This window comes from Hydractinia symbiolongicarpus, chromosome 14 (genome assembly GCF_029227915.1).
Source record: "Hydractinia symbiolongicarpus strain clone_291-10 chromosome 14, HSymV2.1, whole genome shotgun sequence".
Taxonomy (NCBI): domain Eukaryota; kingdom Metazoa; phylum Cnidaria; class Hydrozoa; order Anthoathecata; family Hydractiniidae; genus Hydractinia; species Hydractinia symbiolongicarpus.
In genome coordinates this window covers 2,666,822-2,682,888 of record NC_079888.1, presented here as the reverse complement: position 1 = coordinate 2,682,888, position 16,067 = coordinate 2,666,822, and the positions used below count along the sequence as shown (strand labels likewise).

Here is a 16,067-nt window from a genome sequence, read left to right as displayed (position 1 = left end):
CTTCTGAGTCAACGTTAAATATATTTTGAAAGGGGAGAAAAATCAATTTTTGGGAGAAAAAACTGTTTTTACGAGTTTCCGATTTAAATTTCATTCTGGTCAAGTTTTACGGAGAAAAAGAATTAAATTATTTTAAAGCAAGTTGTTAAGTATGTTTGCCAAGGTAGCTCTATTTTCACGAGGTGTTAACCTATTTGCGGTTTCCCTCAAAGAGATAAAAATTAACTAAGACAACATATGGCTTTCTACATCAAGTTTCTAGCTATTGTTCCGCAAAATCAGACTAATTAGTAATGGTCATTTAAACCTAATTAAATATTTGTATTTCATATATACTTGTTGAGGTTAGTGCGTGAGGCCATTAATAATTATTTTACGGAATAGAAAAAAGGCGGAAGGCACATTCGAATGTAAACAAGGATTCTCACTGTGAAAGGTCATTCCTTCATTTGACCGTTAGACTGTAACATTGTTTTTGAGAAAGGTATACAAGGACAACCAAGTTAGCATACACTAAAGTCAGTCATGTCGGACAATATAGCGCTCGAAGAAAAGTCGAAGATCATTGACAAAGTAAGTTTTTAAACGCAGATATGATATAGTCATGATTAAGAACCCACTTATCAAACTTCAACACTTAACATTTTTAGCTATAGGTCCTAATTTAAAGATGAATACGTGGGGTAAAGCATAAGTGAATCAAATAAAATATAGCTACAGCTATAACACTCTATGTGGGAACTGTCAAAACAGTAGCTAGCTAGGTTTAAAAAACTACTTTTATTTGTAAATTTATGAAACAAATTTAGAGGAAACGAATTGAGAGGAATAATACATACAAAGGGAACCCCTGCCAGAAAAGCCTTAAATGTCAAGTCGCTTATAACTCGGTTATAACTCTCATAATTGTGCTACAGACTGGTGTTCGATTCCTCATAGTGGCGTTTCAATATGGGTGCCCAAATGCTACCAAAGACCTGCAAATTACCCCAGCATGAGAAGGAAATGAGGGTGATCACTGTACGGGTCTGTGTAGCTTAAAACAAGCTTTAAATGGTATGTCCTTCATTATTTGCAAGGATATCTATCTTAAAAGGCTCAAAATTTCACCTGAAAAAATCATGCATTAAATTTAAAAATAAAAAATATCCATGGTCCATGTCGAGGAAAGCCCTTTCATCCGAGTATTCCAGCAAATGGTTTCACTTACCCTAACAAACATTAGTAAACTATTTAGTTTTTACCAGAGTAAGATGTGGCAAAGCTTGGTAAACAACTCACAGATAAATTAAAATGGCCTCCGAAGCGATTAGTCACATTGTCCAATTTAAACTCGTGGTTTCCACTGAGTCATTCGTTTGTGTCTAAGCTTTAGTTTGAGAGAAACTCATTTTTTCAAAGAAAAAAGCTTAGTTAACTTCCATCAATAAAAAAAGCTAAAATTGATAGTTTAATCGATGATTTCATAATTCTGACTGATAGTAGATTGTTTAGTAAGACAGTAATACATAAGGACTGAGAAAGCTAGAGCAAACTAGCCTTTGGAATAGCAGTTTTTGACAATGTTTGCATCGGTAGCATAATGCATATATGCAGTTTCCATAAAAAGCAAGACAAAAGCGTTTTCATTGTAATGTATGCAGTTGATTTGTAATATTTCTGAGGGTTTCATTTTCTTTGGACATTTCACTACGTCACATACTGAAAGTTAGCTCAGTTAAATGTATAAAGAAACAAAAAAAGAAAAACAAACATTGTATTTAATTTGAACAAATAATTGAACTGGTTTAGAAAAACTTTTTTGTCAGCTTTTAGGTTGAAATATGTTCAATTTTTAATCTGCTTTTATTATCCAAACCATTTTTTTACTTTCTAGTTCATTTGTTTTTTTGTGTTTAGTTCCTTTTAAAAAAATATGTCGTCAAAAAATGTTTCTCACAAATTTGGTCAAAGTTCTTGAAATTCACCAAAATAATTTTTTTTTTTGCTAATTTTCCCTTTTTGTTTGAAAGTAAGACAAGTTTTTAACTTATCTGTGATTTCTAAGTCAATAATTGTTCAAAAAATTTAAAAGCCCATGACCTAAGTTGCTGTAAATTTAGTAAAAACATTATTTTAATGAATATTTTTTCAATCAAAAAGAAAATATAGAAATGAAAACATTGTGTAATTATTTATCGGTGGCACTACAGATGCAATATTTTTACTCAGACAGCTTCAGGAAAAGTATTTAGGAAAGAGAAAGAATCTCTATTTTGCCTTTGTAGATTTAGAGAAAGCTTTTGATAGAGTGCCACGTAAAGTTATTTGGTGGGCTATGAGAAAATTAGGTGTGGATGAGTGGCTAGTTACGATGGTTCAGTCTATGTACAGCAATGCTAGAAGTCGTGTCAGGATTAACGATTCACTTAGTGATGAATTTAGTGTAAATGTTGGTGTACATCAGGGTTCTGTACTTAGTCCTTTGTTGTTTATTCTAGTCTTAGAAGCGCTGTCGATGGAGTTCAGAACAGGTTGCCCATGGGAGTTATTGTATGCAGATGATTTGGTTCTCATAGCAGAGTCGATGGAAGAATTAGTTGAAAAGTTTGAGAAGTGGAAGAAAGGACTAGAAGAGAAAGGGCTGAAGGTAAACACAGCAAAGTCTAAAGTCATGATAAGTAGCATTGCAGCCAAGTGTGACCTTGTAGTTGGAAAGTGGCCTTGTGGAGTTTGCAGGAAAGGGGTTGGTAGTAACTCAATTTTTTGTCAGACTTGCAAGTATTGGGTACATAAGAAGTGCAGTAGTATTAATGGAAGGTTAAGAGCTGGCATACAGTTTGTATGCAAGCGTTGCAAAGGTGAGATTATACAGAATGAAGTATTTCCAGCTTTAATGATGTACAACAGTGGCTCGTTAGAGATAGTTAAGAACTTCTGTTACTTAGGTGATATGTTGGGCAGTGAAGGGGGTGTTGGAAGAAGTGTTACTTGCAGGATAGGTTCTGCTTGGAAAAAGTTTAGAGAGTTACTTCCTTTATTGACTAGCAGAGTCCTGTCAATTGAGGTAAAAGGTAGGTTGTAGGAGGCCTGTGTAAGAAGTGTTATGTTGTACGGTAGTGAGACATGGGCAGTGAAGCAGGAAGATCTTGACCGTTTAGAAAGGAATGATATGAGAATGGTTAGGTGGATGTGTAATGCCAGTCTGAGAGACAGAAAGAGTTCAGATGAGCTAAGAAGCAGGCTAAGTCTCTGTAGAATTAAAGATGTTATCCAGATAAGAAGATTGAATTGGCTTGGGCACTTGGAAAGAATGGAGGAGGATAATTGGGTAAGAAAGTGTAGAGACTTGATAGTTCCTGGGGCAAAGCCCAGAGGCAGACCGAGAAAGACTTGGCAGGAGGTTATAAGGACAGACTTGATAGAGAGGAAGTTGAGTTTAGATCTAACACAGTCTAGATCAGATTGGAAGAGGGTCATTAATATACCCCGTCCAACCCATGCTAGCATGGAAAACGGACGTTAAGCCGAGAATGATGATGATGATGATGATGATGATTGTTTATACACAAAAGCTTTTAAGATGATAAAAATAATGTTATGTGGTAAATAGATGTGTAACTTGATGTCTTTTGATTTTAAGTTGTTTGTTGACTTGTTGTTATCAGATTTTACAACATGTTATTAGCAGCTATGGCATACTGGAGAAATTGTTGCCAAATTAACGCTTCTAAAGGATAAATACTTAAAACAAATTACTTTTTCTTAATTTTCCTTTTTTAAGACATATATATTTATACAAAGTATAAATATAAGTAAAATGTGATTGTTATATAATTAAAATCCAGGGAGCATTCTCAGGCATGGAATTCCATTGCTGAGAAAGCTTATTCCTTAACCTAATAACTATTATTAATACTCATGTTATGGGGGAAAAATCAGAAGCATTTCAACATGTTATTAATGTTGTTAAACTTTATTACAACCGCTTAGGATCACTTAGGAAACTATACAAAATGTGTTAAAAAAAGATAACTAATCCTGTGAAATTGAATTAGATAAACAAGATCAGGGTAATGCATATTTTTTGAAAAATAAATAAATTAACGGACAAGTTGTTTGCTTAAAAATGTCATACTTAAAATATTGTTTATGTTATATCACTCTTAGTAAATATTCTTTTAATGAAGTTTTCATACAGTCTATTAAACATCACAATTCCTGTACATAACCCAGACATTACAATTCATCTGAGACATTTTATTATTCGGAATTTTTGTCTGAATTTCAGATAATTTGTCTTGACATCGATTAACATTTCACAAAAAACTTGACACACATTTTTTTGAATAAATAAGGTTCTCATGTAAAAGTCATAATAAAATATAAATTGAAGTTAGGGCTGTGGCATAAGATTTTGTTATTGTAAAGTGCAGGAATTTATATATATATATTTTGATTGATTGATTGAAGTTGATTTTATCATATGCTTTGTTTAAATAATGATAGTGCCTGTAGCCCAGTTTGTTTTTATTATCTAATCGTCATAACTACAAGTGTTACTAATAAGATCTAATCGAAAAATTCCCACCTATGACTAACCAATCTCATACAATTTACTTAATAATATTATAAAAACGTTTTGGATATTAATTGTTTTTCTATTTAATGTGAATATATATTTTTACACAGACAAATGCACATAACAGGAATAGAGATTATCTCACACATTTAAAATGTTTTTGTCATAATGTGGTAAAGATTTTAAGAACGATTTATATACAAGAATGACAAGAATTAATTCTTTCCCTGGGTTTGTAATCATCTGTATTATAATACCCAGTCTGTCTGTAATAGTAGCTGTATGTTGTCACAGCCAAACTCACATAGATTTTTCTAGCAGGAAATTCCTTTGGATTTTTCTTACTGGTTAATTCTTGTGGATTTTTACATCATAACAAATAATAGCAAAATAAAAACAATAAACAATCCATTATTATTTACTAAGTAAAAAGAAAACTTAGCAACATAAAGATAGCAAACAGAATATTTTTGTAAAACAGGAAACAAGAATAAAGAATACAGGTTATTTATAAACTTCTTAATTTAGCATTTAATTAAAAAAGGAATGCCAGGCTTTTTACCCTTTGCTGATCAATTTGTGACTATGGCGGCAACTAGAATTGAAAGTATACAGGGCTTCCTTAATGTTTTAAATTCCCAAAAGGTCAATCAAATTTCACACCAGAAGTAATACTTTTTTATTAAAAAAATGTCTGAATAATATTGGTAGTCTACAAACTAACTAGTTATCTTTGCTTATAAATTTTAAAAAAAATAATGAAATTGAAATATGTTAAAATAAAGATACGTTGATGAAAGTTTCTGTAACTTCTTTCATGGATGAAAATATAATTTGGAAGATATTTGCCTCTTAGGCAGCCTGTTTTTAATTCATCTTTTTTTGCTATTATCTGGACTGTTTTTGCAATGTAATTTAATTGACTGCATAATTGTTCTGTTTATTTTAGAAAAAAGATGAGCCGGAAGATGGTGATGTCGTCGAGCGTGAAGAGTGGGGAAATAAATTAGACTTCTTGTTATCATGTGTAGGTTATGCAGTTGGGTTTGGAAATGTGTGGAGATTTCCAAATCTTTGTTATGAAAATGGAGGAGGTATTGTCAATTTTTATTTTCACATCCTACAGAATACGATTTTAGATTTTCTGGTAATTAGCAAATACAAACAGAAATCTTCTTAATCTACAAACATAATGGCATTGTCCAATTGTTGTTGCACATGTGGAAATCATTTCTGCCCTTCCTAAGGAAGAAATTTTTGTGGAAGTTGATTTTGCCATTGTATTGCACAAGGTAGAACCTTTTTGTACGATTGAAAGTTCTGTTGAGGAAGAATGTGGATCTGATATTTGAAATCGTAAAGCTCTCTTATAAAAACAATATCAAGGAACATGTTAAAAAGAAAGATCTTTTTTAAATATACAGTATATATATATATATATATTTTAATAATTATGTTCTTTAATTTTTAGGTGCTTTTTTGATACCTTATTTTATTTTTCTGGCTATATGTGGAATGCCACTATTTTTCATGGAACTGGCACTTAGTCAATACATTGGATTGGCACCTATAGGATGTTGGAAAGCAATATCTCCTCTTCTGCAAGGTAGGAACTGAAATACAATGCCTTACTTGAGAGAAATTTAATAAATTAGTGAAAGGTCAAAACCTTAGTTAAAACTATAAATATTTATAGGAAGAGAGTTGACAAATAATAAAAAGAGACGTACCAACTATTGCTGTCAATTTTTAAATTTTAAATATTTTTAATTGTTTCAATAGTGTCAAAATAATATGGACACTTACAATAAGGTTTGTTGCACTCTGGTCGTTAGACTTTCAATACCTTTTATTTATGTATTTTTTACCAGAGAAAAATTCATTTTACACAATGCAATATGAACTTGCACGAAAAGTAATGTGTACTTTTCGTGCAAGTTCTAATACCTTCTCACATAAGAAAATAGGGAAATTCATGGTTTTACATAAGCATTAGACGTGCCTTTCCAAAATTGCATTTGTTTTTTTAAGAATTTTTATTCATGAATTTTTGTTTCGAACCCACTATCTTTTTTTGGAAATTAGTACTAGAAGGCACAGGTTGCTAGAATTCTGTTGTTACTAAAAATTAAAATGTTTGTTTGTCTTTTAGGTATTGGATATTCCATGCTGATCATTTCATTCTTAGTTTGTGTTTATTACAATACAATCATTGCGTGGGTGTTTTACTATCTATTTGAATCATTTCGTTCTGATGTGCCTTGGCGAGATTGTAACAATGAATGGAACAATAAAAAAGTTTGCTATGCTGGTCCACCTGGTGATGGCAAAATAAATAAAACAGTTTTCGATAGATTAACAAACACAACATTTCATGGAATATGTGCTGAGCAGTTTAATCCATATTATGGGTCAATAGGTGCATATGCCGGCAATGCTACAATGTCCAATAGCACAAATACCACAGAACAATTTTTGCACACGACCATGTCAACCTTGGTTTCTAATAGTACTAATAATACACAACGTTTCTTGGTTAACTGTACATACAATAACCCTGAACCTGTTTTGCCAGCTCAAGAATTCTTAAAGTAAGAGAACTCAATGTTTAAGAATAGATTTTAGTGTACTTTTTATTAAACTAAATTTATGCTTTCTAGAATGGAAAAGAAACAATGTGTTATTTAAAAAATATAAAAAACTTCCATTTTGTTCTTTAACCTAAATTAGCAAAAAGATATTTCACTGTTCAATGACTTATGCAAGTTCATTAAATTAAGTTATTTGTTTGAGTTTACTTTTATAAATTAGAAGTACTTTTAAAAAAATAATCACATATTATTAAATAAAGTGTCTCCTTCTTTTTAATGCCATTTTTAATAATTGTTTGTTTTTGCGTTTAGCAACTATATTCTAAATCAATCAAATGGTATACATGCACCTGGTGAAATCAAATGGGAGTTAGCTTTGTGTTTACTATTTGCTTGGATTTTTGTTTACTTTTGCATTTGGAAAGGTGTAAAGTCTGTTGGAAAGGTGCCAGTTTTTCATTGTTTATTTTTTTAGTGTCCCCATGTTATATTGCTGTCTAAGTTAGCACATGTGTACTCAATACATAGTGAATATTTTATGTCTGGTAAATTAAAAGACCACTATATTCATGCTATTAATGTTTGCGTATGGAAGAATGTCATTGCCACCAAAACTGTCAAACTTTTGATGCTGCTTTTATTTTGTGAAATATAATTTCTTATTTTTTTAAAAATTTTCTAGGTTGTTTATGTAACCGCCACATTTCCTTACCTTGTTTTATTTATTCTGTTGATCCGTGGCGTCACGTTACCAGGAGCAGGAAAAGGTATACAATACTACCTAAAACCAGATTTTAAGATGCTTGTCCAACCTCAGGTATGTGATTTATAGCATAAATTTTTTTTCTTTACAAAATGTTTTGTGTTTCTCTTATAGAAGAAAACCCTCCTGTTGGTAATCTTAGTTTTATTCCATGGGAGTAAGCTCTTGGGAAAGTAGCAAGAATCTCAATTAACAAATTTGACCTTAAATAGTAAAAATAGGATCAGTAGTCATAGATACGTGAATAGCTGTTCCTAAATTTTCATAGGATACAATTTTCTTATTTTCTTATTTAATTTGGTAAAGGCCCAGCACTTTAAATGGCATCACATTTTTCCATCCATTTTTTTAATGAATGGATTACAGAAGAAAAAAATGTGGAATTAGTACTATCAAATTTGCCTTGTTTTTGCCTTTTTTAATTTCGCATTTTACTTTATTTGTTTCCTTTTTTGTAATCTTTCAGTCAATTTCTCAGCTAGCTACTTATTTCTGCAATTAAGGATGGTTGGTAAATTGAAAGTTTTGTATTTTAGGTCTGGGTTAGAGCTGCTTCACAGATATTTTATTCTCTTGGTATTGGGTTTGGTTCTCTTATTGCAATGGGAAGCTATAACAAATTTAACAATAACTGCTACAGGTAGGGTTGTTATGTTAACATTTTCGAGATTTTTGTTAAACACATTTCCTCATTCCTTTGTTTTTATAAGGTTATGTTAGGCTCATTTATTTTCGAAGGAAATTATTTGTATTCTTATTTTGGAGTAATTGAAAAAAGTAGTGCATTTCCTTTTGTATTTCCATTTTAGAGATGCAGTAATGGTTTCATTGATCAACTGTGGTACAAGCGTCTTCTGTGGTTTTGTTGTTTTCTCAGTGCTTGGTCATTTGTCGGAGGTGCTGAACCTTGACATTGCTCAAGTAGCAGAATCTGGTGAGTTGTTACTACGTATGAAATACACCACCAATACGATAGATTTGGGGAAAAAAGCTAAAATATCCCATGTTCCGAAAACTATATTTAACCAGTTGTTTTAATCACTTTCTTTTGTACATTCTGCAATAAATTAATCTTTTTTGCAATTTCCCATGTTTATGGTTCTTTTTGTACATCTATATTATAATGCTCGTATACGTCTGTCTGTTTGTCTGTCTGTCACACAAAATGGTAGCTTAGCTGTGCATTAGCGAGAAGCATGCAATGCGGTATAAAATGCGGTGAAAAATTTTAAATTTGCAAAACAATTTAAGAAAAGTTTTTTTTTGGTGACAATCCATGAATAGTACAGCACTGATAACATAAAAGGGCTGAAAATGTTGAAAAAATTATATATGATTGGTTTTATTAAATATCATGTTTCTTCACATAGGACCTGGTTTAGTGTTTGTGGTCTATCCATCTGGAATTGCCAGCATGCCTGTATCCACACTGTGGGCTATTCTGTTTTTCCTGATGTTGTTAACATTAGGTCTTGATAGTCAGGTATGTTGTCTACTGAAACCTTTTTGTTTAATTTTTATTTTGTTTTCCTAACTCTATTTTACAAGTTGTGGGGCCACTGAAGAGGTGTGGCCACAATTTGCACCCTAAGAGGTTGCTCATTAGGGAACTCTGATGATTTGTTTTAATTTTCATTAAAGTTACTTTAAAGGAAGAAACTGTCAAATTAAATTATTAGACTTCATTTTGACTATAAATTCATGTGCTGTTTATTTTCTTTTTAATTTTAAAAGATTTCAAGGCGCTCAACCGAAAGATTCTTTTTGTTAAGTATAGCAATACGTTCATTTATAAAAATTGACAAAAAACTTCACTTTGTAGCAGTTATTAAAAAACATAAAATTAATAACGTAAAAAACTCTTTTGTCAAATATTTTAGTTTGTGTTAAAGATCTTAACCAAAAAAAAAAGATAATACATAGTCACTTTCTAATTTTAGAGGCTTTTGTTATTCCGTCTGCAATTTTTATCCGCCTTAGTACTATTCTATTTGCGATGGCAATTTAATTATGGTTTCCAATAAAGAAATTTTCGTCATGTACCTATCATATCATAAAGTACAACCAATGTATCTAACATGAAGTGCTTTTGTTTCTTATAGTTTGCAATGATGGAATGTGTGATATCGAGTCTTAGTGATGAATATCCTAAATATTTACGAAAATACAAAGAAGTTTTTATCATGGTGATGTGTATAGTCGCCTTCTTGTTGGGACTACCAACTGTTACACAGGTGATGGTTGTTACTGCTTTCTGACAGATCTATCTTTCCTATTGATTAGTGTAGTAGACATGTTTACTGATTTGATCGCCACTTAGCTGTACTTGTGGTATGGTATACATGTAGAATTCAGTATGATGGCTTAATTTGTTTTTAGTATTTTTTTATAGAAAACTTTTATAATCCCATTTTGAGAGTTGTCATAGCAACCATATTGATAAATTTGTTCCAAGACTTTAATTTAGCGTCAGCATTGTTTTTACTCATTTTCTGTATTGTTCCAAAATGTAATATTATAAGGGGGAATAACATAAGAGCCATTAAGAAAATAAATTTTCTTTTAAATCAATCAATTCTACTCATAATGGTCAGCGGTGGGAACACGTGTTGCCCACAAAACGATGACGTCATAGCCAAATTACTGACGTTAAGAAATCCCAGTTTAATCCCCGTCAATAATTTATTTTATGCTAGACTACATTCCTGCCCGGTGTCATCAATACAGCTTAACCTATTTAAAACATTTTTAAATATTCACACTCCCTCCTCTGAATATTTGATACAAAAGCGCAGTATAAATAGGGTAAGACCAGTGTTCATGTCATATTTGCGAAGTTACAGTCTTTCAGTCGTTTGGAAAATATACTCCATGTAGTGTCGTGTGGCAGATTTTTGAGTAGGCAGGCATTTACAATAAAAACCCGCTACCTAGACTGTATCAACAGGTTAAGTGAAAATATTGACTAGAAACAAGGTTAGTGCAGGGAACTACTAGTAAATAGAGTTAATGAAGATGTATGCAATTTTTTATATAAAACAACAGATGAAATAGCAGAAACATGCAGTATGTATATTTTTTCAATGGCCACACAACACTGAAGGTATTGCTGTTATTTTACCATGCTTTAGGCTGGTTCATACGTGGTGGAGATGTTCAACACTCAGGCTGGAGGTGTTTCTTTACTCTTTCTTGCGTTTTTCGAATCTGTCGCAATTGGATGGGTATACGGCGCAGACCGATTGTTGGAAAACATCGAGACTATGATAGGCTACAAACCTCACAAGTGGTGGGCCATATGTTGGAAGTACATTTCACCCTTGCTGATTTTAAGTACGTATAGTTTTTTTCAGTTGACTGTCAACCCAGGGTGACGATGTCTTCCTATGTTGTTTACCAACAGATAAAGTTGAATTTTTTTGTTCTTACCTAGTACTTTAGTCTTTTAGTCGCTATCAAGTGAAAGAACCCCAATGTCATTGTAATAGGTTTGACACCCGTCTTATACATTTTTTTTCAGCTTCATTAACATTCCCTATTTTTTTCAAAAATTCGCTTGCTTATTGATAATAATCCCTCTCAAAATTTTAGTTAAAAAATCTGCGGCCTTCACATGCACATAAAACTTTAACTGGAACCAGGAGTTGGCAAGAATTTCTAAGGAAAACATCTCTTTATAAAAAATCGTTCAAGACCTGATATATTCTTTGGTCTTCTTTATTTGCAGACAAGAGGGTTGGGAATGAGACAGTAACATCCTAACTTTCGACGAATTAGTCACAAGATAATTTATGCAGAAGAAGAGAATACGATAGAGAATTTTTTCGTTTGCAATAATGTATAAATTGTTCAGAAAATTTACTTTAGTTGTTTTCACTACTAATCCGCAATTTTTAATTTCGCAAGATCAAAAAACATACTCAGTCTTCATTTTCTTTCACAAGCATTTCCTAACGATAAGTATTAGTTAGATCTTCAAATTTTAAGAAAAGTCATAAATCAAATAATACATATGCTTAATTTTATTCGGTAAGGGTGATTACGCGCCTTTAATTTAGTGATTCAGACCAAAATCAACAAACTTACCTAATGTACTACGAGCCCAAATTTCTACGATTTTTTAGCATTTTATAATTATTTGCTATTTTATTTATATTGTCTCTCTTTATTAGTTACATTTATCTACGGCGTCACACAATGGAAAGGTATTCAGTTCGGAAAAAATTACGTATATCCTGGTTGGGCTGAGGGAATAGGTTGGATGTTGGCTCTCGTATCTATGATCTGCATACCGATTGGTATGATCTATGTTGTATATACTGCATCTTGTACCAGAAACTCTTTCTCACCGAACGATACCAAGAAAGATTGGAGAACGGTGAGATATATTTTGTTTAGTTTGATTGAAGAAATTTTCGCGGCCGGGAAAGTTTGCGAATTTGCAAGAAATACAAAACTTTCTTCAAATAAGCACTAAGGAGAGTTCTTTAAAAGTTACAAAGCATGTCTCGCAAACTTTCCCATTTATTTTACTTATTTTTTCCATTTTTTTATTTATGCTGTGCAAAATAAAATAGACCGTAAAATTAAAATTATATATAAATATTGGTTTGGAGTACAGTTAGGGAGAAAGTTAGTTTAGTTAGTTTTGGCTATCAGGCTGGTCTTGTCCCACGGTTCTTGTCTGATGTAAAGTTGCCCATAAACTATAAACTCAGCTTCCTCCTAGTGTTAGTCACATTGATATTCTAGTGTTCATCATTTTACTTTAAGTTACATCCCCAAGTAACCGTGCTCTCTATGTTTAATTTTAGATTTGGCATGAAGTCAGTGTTCCGGATGAAGCTGCTTTGAAGAAGATTGAGTATAGCCGTATCGCAAGTCCAACTGAACAGTTAGTGGCATAAGTTTCGTTATACGAGAAACCGAACGTTGATAGACAACGTGTTGTAACTTTTACCAGACATTTGTTGGATACTCTGTGGAGATCCTAACTAATATTTAATTATAACATATATTTGTGGGAATAAATTGAAATTTTCCCTATTTAAATATTTAGTTTTTTGACTATTTCTCGAAATATGTCTACGATTTTCTGTAGATATATTTAAAAAACCTGCGGCGCTGACCAAAAAAAGACTGGATAAGAGTGGGTACTCCTTTATTCTGGTCTGTGATTAACACGGTTGTACGTATCATTTTTGTTCTATTTTTATATTATTTTTAGTATGTAGCGAAATTCTTTTTATGAGAATGTATTTGTAACTAATTGTTCGATTAAGCGCCGAAGAACTTTTTTTTAAAAATAGATATAAAGTATCAAGCTTAATAGGGGGCGGGACTGTGTTGGGGCGTCAGCGTTTATCCTCTGGCGTTACCACCTAGTTTTAAATTTCGACTACAATTGCCACACCTATTTAAAGGCGGTGCCAAATCGAATAATTATAGTACGTATTTTTCATGTGTTCGCAAATAATTTTTATTCCACATATTTAAATGTGCTGTGTTAACATACTAACAAGGTAACTCCTCGTGTAAATAACTTTTTGTGACTTAAACCATTTCTTCTCAGGATGAAATATCTCGGTTAAGAATTGACCAATCAAAATTGTCTTTCAGCTTTGCGTGATATATATTGCTTAACAGAAAAGTGCTCCTACGATGGATATTGTTTCGTTTATTCAAGGTCTTTTTCTGCAAAAACACTGCTTATTTCATGATTAAATAAGACAAAGTTTTGCATGTGTTTTTCAAAGTGTGTAAGGTATATTTATATGAAACAGGTTTTATACTTTTTTATTTGTGGAATAAAGTAATTAACCATGATGTAACATCAATTTCAATGAAATAAAGTTATCGCCTAACTGTTTAATTCTGTCCCAGTTTGTGGCGGAAATAGTACCTTAATGGAAGAATGGTATTATAACCAGGATAACTGGCAACTATAATATTATTTTACGCTACTATTTTTTATTTACTTTTTTATTTACTATAACTTTTTTGCTGTAACAAAGCTTTCAAGTAAAGAAAGCGTTCCCACCAGAATATTATAGGCGCAGAAGAGCCGTACGAACGAGGTTGAGCTTTAGTCAGTCGGACTGATATTGCAAGGCAACAACAACCTCGTTTCCGGGGCATTTTGCCTTGTTGATGAAGTTGAAGGGGCCACAAGACCCTGGGGGCGAGGTTGAGGCAAAAGTGCTCAGAATGAACGAAGCGTGTCATTAAAAATTTGTTTTAATGAATCAATCACTCTCCTTCGTGGCGTAATAGCAATGTGGAAAAAGTGGAGAACCTCAAAAAGTTATTGACTCAGTTAACAAGTCGAGGAAAACTTCCAATGTAATTCTGTTCGAGAAAATTTCAGCCGCCAATTCAACTTTGGCGACGGTAAAGTTTGACGAGTTTTTCGAAGAACATCATTTGGTTAATGTTTATGAAAGAAAAGAAAACCTTTAACACGCGAAAATTGATTTTGCGAAATAATAATTCTACCTCCAAATATATGTCTATTTCAGTTTTAATTTTTTCCCTTTAAAGTTAGAAATAACAAAATTAGTAGCTCAACTTTTAAATACGCATTGTTTATATACCCGGCAGGCGAAAACTGCCTGACCCCATTGTGCCTGACAGTTTTTATACCGTTACGCACAACTGCTGACGTAATACACGGACGCACAGTGCGAAGTAGGAAGTGCTGTCTTTTGAGTTGTTTTTTGTTAAAATTCATTTATTCCAATTTTAAACTCGAGTGCATACCGTCGATATAGAACATAGCTGTTTTAACTATTAGTCTTTTTTTATTTAAAAATCATAAAACATATCTCTATCTTTTCTGTATTAAGTGTTTTTAGTTTAACCCTATTTGGTCCGGGGTTTTTCGAGCATACTATGACCGCTCAATAACTTGTCATAGGATTGTTCAAATTGAATCAAACTTGGCACACTTATAGTACGTCATAAAAGGAACAAAATGGGGGCAATAAATTTTTGCTTGCGTCAGCACATTTTCTGTGACGTCATCGGAAGCTTGAAAATTGTTAAAAATGCCACTATCTGCTTAAAATATAATTACTTTTGTTCTAGAGCGAATTTTTACATTCTGTTTGAAGTTTCTGAAAGCTAAATAAAATTTTTTTAACATATCTTCCGGTTTTTACTTGGATCGAATAAAAAATTGCCAAAAATTGCCCGAAAATCCGTTTTTTTCCGATTTTCGGGTAAAATCCGACAAAATCGGGAAATCGGATTAGTCACGTGTCAAAATTATTCAAAATGATTCTTCTTGATGAAACAAAGTTGTGTTGCAAGTTTCAAGTTCTAAGGATAATCCTAACAGGAGTTATTATATTTTCCCCATTATAAGGATTTCATAGAGATTTTAGGGGTAGTTTCAAGTAATGGCCAATATCAAAGCCTCTGAAAGGTATGGGACCTAAAAATTTAGCATGCAGGTGTCTAATAGATAAATGTTGAAACTCTGTAAGTATCATAGCCATATAAGAAAGCAATCAGGAGTTATTAAAAATACCGTCAGGGGGGGCGGAATCCGCCCCCCCCCCCCCCCCCCGGACTGAATAGGGTTAAATAGATGGGAGATCCTTAGCGTACTAGCTAAATGATTAAAGTTAATATCCCTTTTCTTTAAATACTAAAACGGCGCCCGATGAAGCAATAAAACAAATGAAATAAAGCTGTAATGCACATACAAGTAAAGTCAACCTCGTCCCCAGGGCTCGTTAGGCTTTTTATATTTGGACGGAAGCCTAACAAGCCCTGGGGACGAGGTTGAAGTAAAGTTTTTTTTTAGAACTTTACTGAATTTGATAACCGGGACTTTTTCCCGGGTAAAGCGCCAGTGGGGTTTCATTGCTGTGAATGCTTAACTGCACCAGCGTAGCAACATCGCTTGAAAAAATTGAAGTAATGCAATAAATCAAACACAATCATAAAATTTCAGTATAAAATGTAATGTAAATACAAATGAAGCTAATTATCTTTTTCCTTAGAATCTGTACCGGTATTATCTCGATTTCTACCCTTGGCCAGTGAGATGTTTGTCTGTACGTGTAACTTCAAACCGACTGGGCTTTCAATCTCGTTCCCAGGAGCTTCTTTTTCGTTTTTTTTTATATGAGTGTTGCCGCTGGGA

General features: G+C 32.6%; 1 protein-coding gene across 1 annotated transcript; it reads left to right on the top strand.

Moving 5' to 3' along the window:
- The first annotated feature begins 414 nt into the window (after positions 1-414).
- LOC130625428 (sodium- and chloride-dependent taurine transporter-like) lies at positions 415-13,787 on the top strand. Its single transcript, XM_057440521.1, has 13 exons — positions 415-573; positions 5,511-5,655; positions 6,033-6,167; positions 6,714-7,152; positions 7,465-7,597; positions 7,835-7,969; positions 8,452-8,555; positions 8,725-8,849; positions 9,286-9,398; positions 10,018-10,149; positions 11,047-11,248; positions 12,088-12,293; positions 12,730-13,787. The coding sequence occupies exons 1-13, from the start codon at positions 526-528 to the stop codon at positions 12,820-12,822; spliced, it is 2,010 nt and encodes a 669-aa protein (XP_057296504.1). The 5' UTR covers positions 415-525; the 3' UTR covers positions 12,823-13,787.
- The last annotated feature ends 2,280 nt before the right edge of the window (positions 13,788-16,067 follow it).

What these genes read in the sequence shown, in the direction of transcription:
- LOC130625428 (XM_057440521.1), top strand. Translation starts at nt 526, where the DNA reads ATGTCGGACAATATAGCGCTCGAAGAAAAGTCGAAGATCATTGACAAA. An exon ending in TTTAACAATAACTGCTACAG is followed by an intron (nt 8,556 to 8,724) that starts GTAGGGTTGTTA and finishes TTTCCATTTTAG; the next exon opens with AGATGCAGTAATGGTTTCAT. An exon ending in GACTACCAACTGTTACACAG is followed by an intron (nt 10,150 to 11,046) that starts GTGATGGTTGTT and finishes ACCATGCTTTAG; the next exon opens with GCTGGTTCATACGTGGTGGA.